At 57.9% G+C, this 876-nt stretch overlaps 1 protein-coding gene across 1 annotated transcript in view; it reads left to right on the forward strand.

Annotated features, from left to right (window-relative positions):
* Nucleotides 1-876, forward strand: part of ILDR2 (immunoglobulin like domain containing receptor 2) — a 42,645-nt gene that overhangs the window by 37,769 nt on the left and 4,000 nt on the right. Inside the window, exon 8 of the mRNA XM_015564269.1 lies at nucleotides 386-486. Within this exon, the coding sequence (XP_015419755.1) occupies nucleotides 386-486 (101 nt within the window). The remainder of the gene's footprint in view (nucleotides 1-385; nucleotides 487-876) is intronic.

An 876-nucleotide genomic window follows, 5' to 3' on the forward strand; every position in this document is an offset into this window, starting at 1 on the left:
TGAGGGTGCCAGGCGAGTTGCCCCCTCCCTCCACCTGCGACTGGGGAGCTGGAGAGGCAGGCGCCCACGTGTGTGGAAGGAGAGGTGGGATCATTGATGAGCATCTCTAACAAGCAGCGTCAGGGATTCTAGGTGCCTTGCATGGGCTGGGACGCCTGCGGGCAGAACTTCTTGCACATGCGTGTATGCACCCCCCCCCCCAGCCTATGAGTGCATCCCTCGGGGTGCAGGGGGGCCAGGCTCGGCCAGGCTGTGGTCTGTGCCCGCGGAACCACCTGTTGCGCTGGGTCTTGAAACAATTGTGGTCTCATGCTGGGTTCTTTCTGCTCTTCTCCAGAATGACTTTCCAACCAGGATGTCCCTTGTGGTCTGATGTTTGTTCAAGACATGTCTCTGGATGACGAGAATCAGAAGTGGACAATGGGGACAAGACACAAATCCAAGCGCCAGCAGGCCCAGGACCTTCTCCGGCCGCCACCTTGGAAGGTTTGATGATCTTTGCTTTGGCCAGGGATGGGGGAAGCCTGAGCGAGGCTGATTCCAAACCTCAGTACCATGTGACCGGTTTGAGAAATCGCCATGGGCGTGACTGCACGCAGGAACGTTCCACACGCGCATTTCTCGCCCGCCCAGCCTCCTTAGCCGAACCAGGATTCTTTCCAAGTCTGACAGGAGTGAGCTGGGGACGCTAAGCTCCAGGATTGCCGCTGCCTCCAGCACGCATTTCCGTGCCGCATGGCTGTGCCGAGAGGCGGCAGAACTTATTACTGCTATCAGAAGGCCTTCTGCTGACAACGGGAGAGCTTCCCGTGTTATCCCATCTCCTCCTCGTCACTACTCAACGCTGCGGTTACACTGAAGTTTGAAGCTGTGAGT

The sequence above is a fragment of the Myotis davidii genome, unplaced genomic scaffold (assembly GCF_000327345.1).
Source record: "Myotis davidii unplaced genomic scaffold, ASM32734v1 scaffold401, whole genome shotgun sequence".
NCBI lineage: Eukaryota > Metazoa > Chordata > Mammalia > Chiroptera > Vespertilionidae > Myotis > Myotis davidii.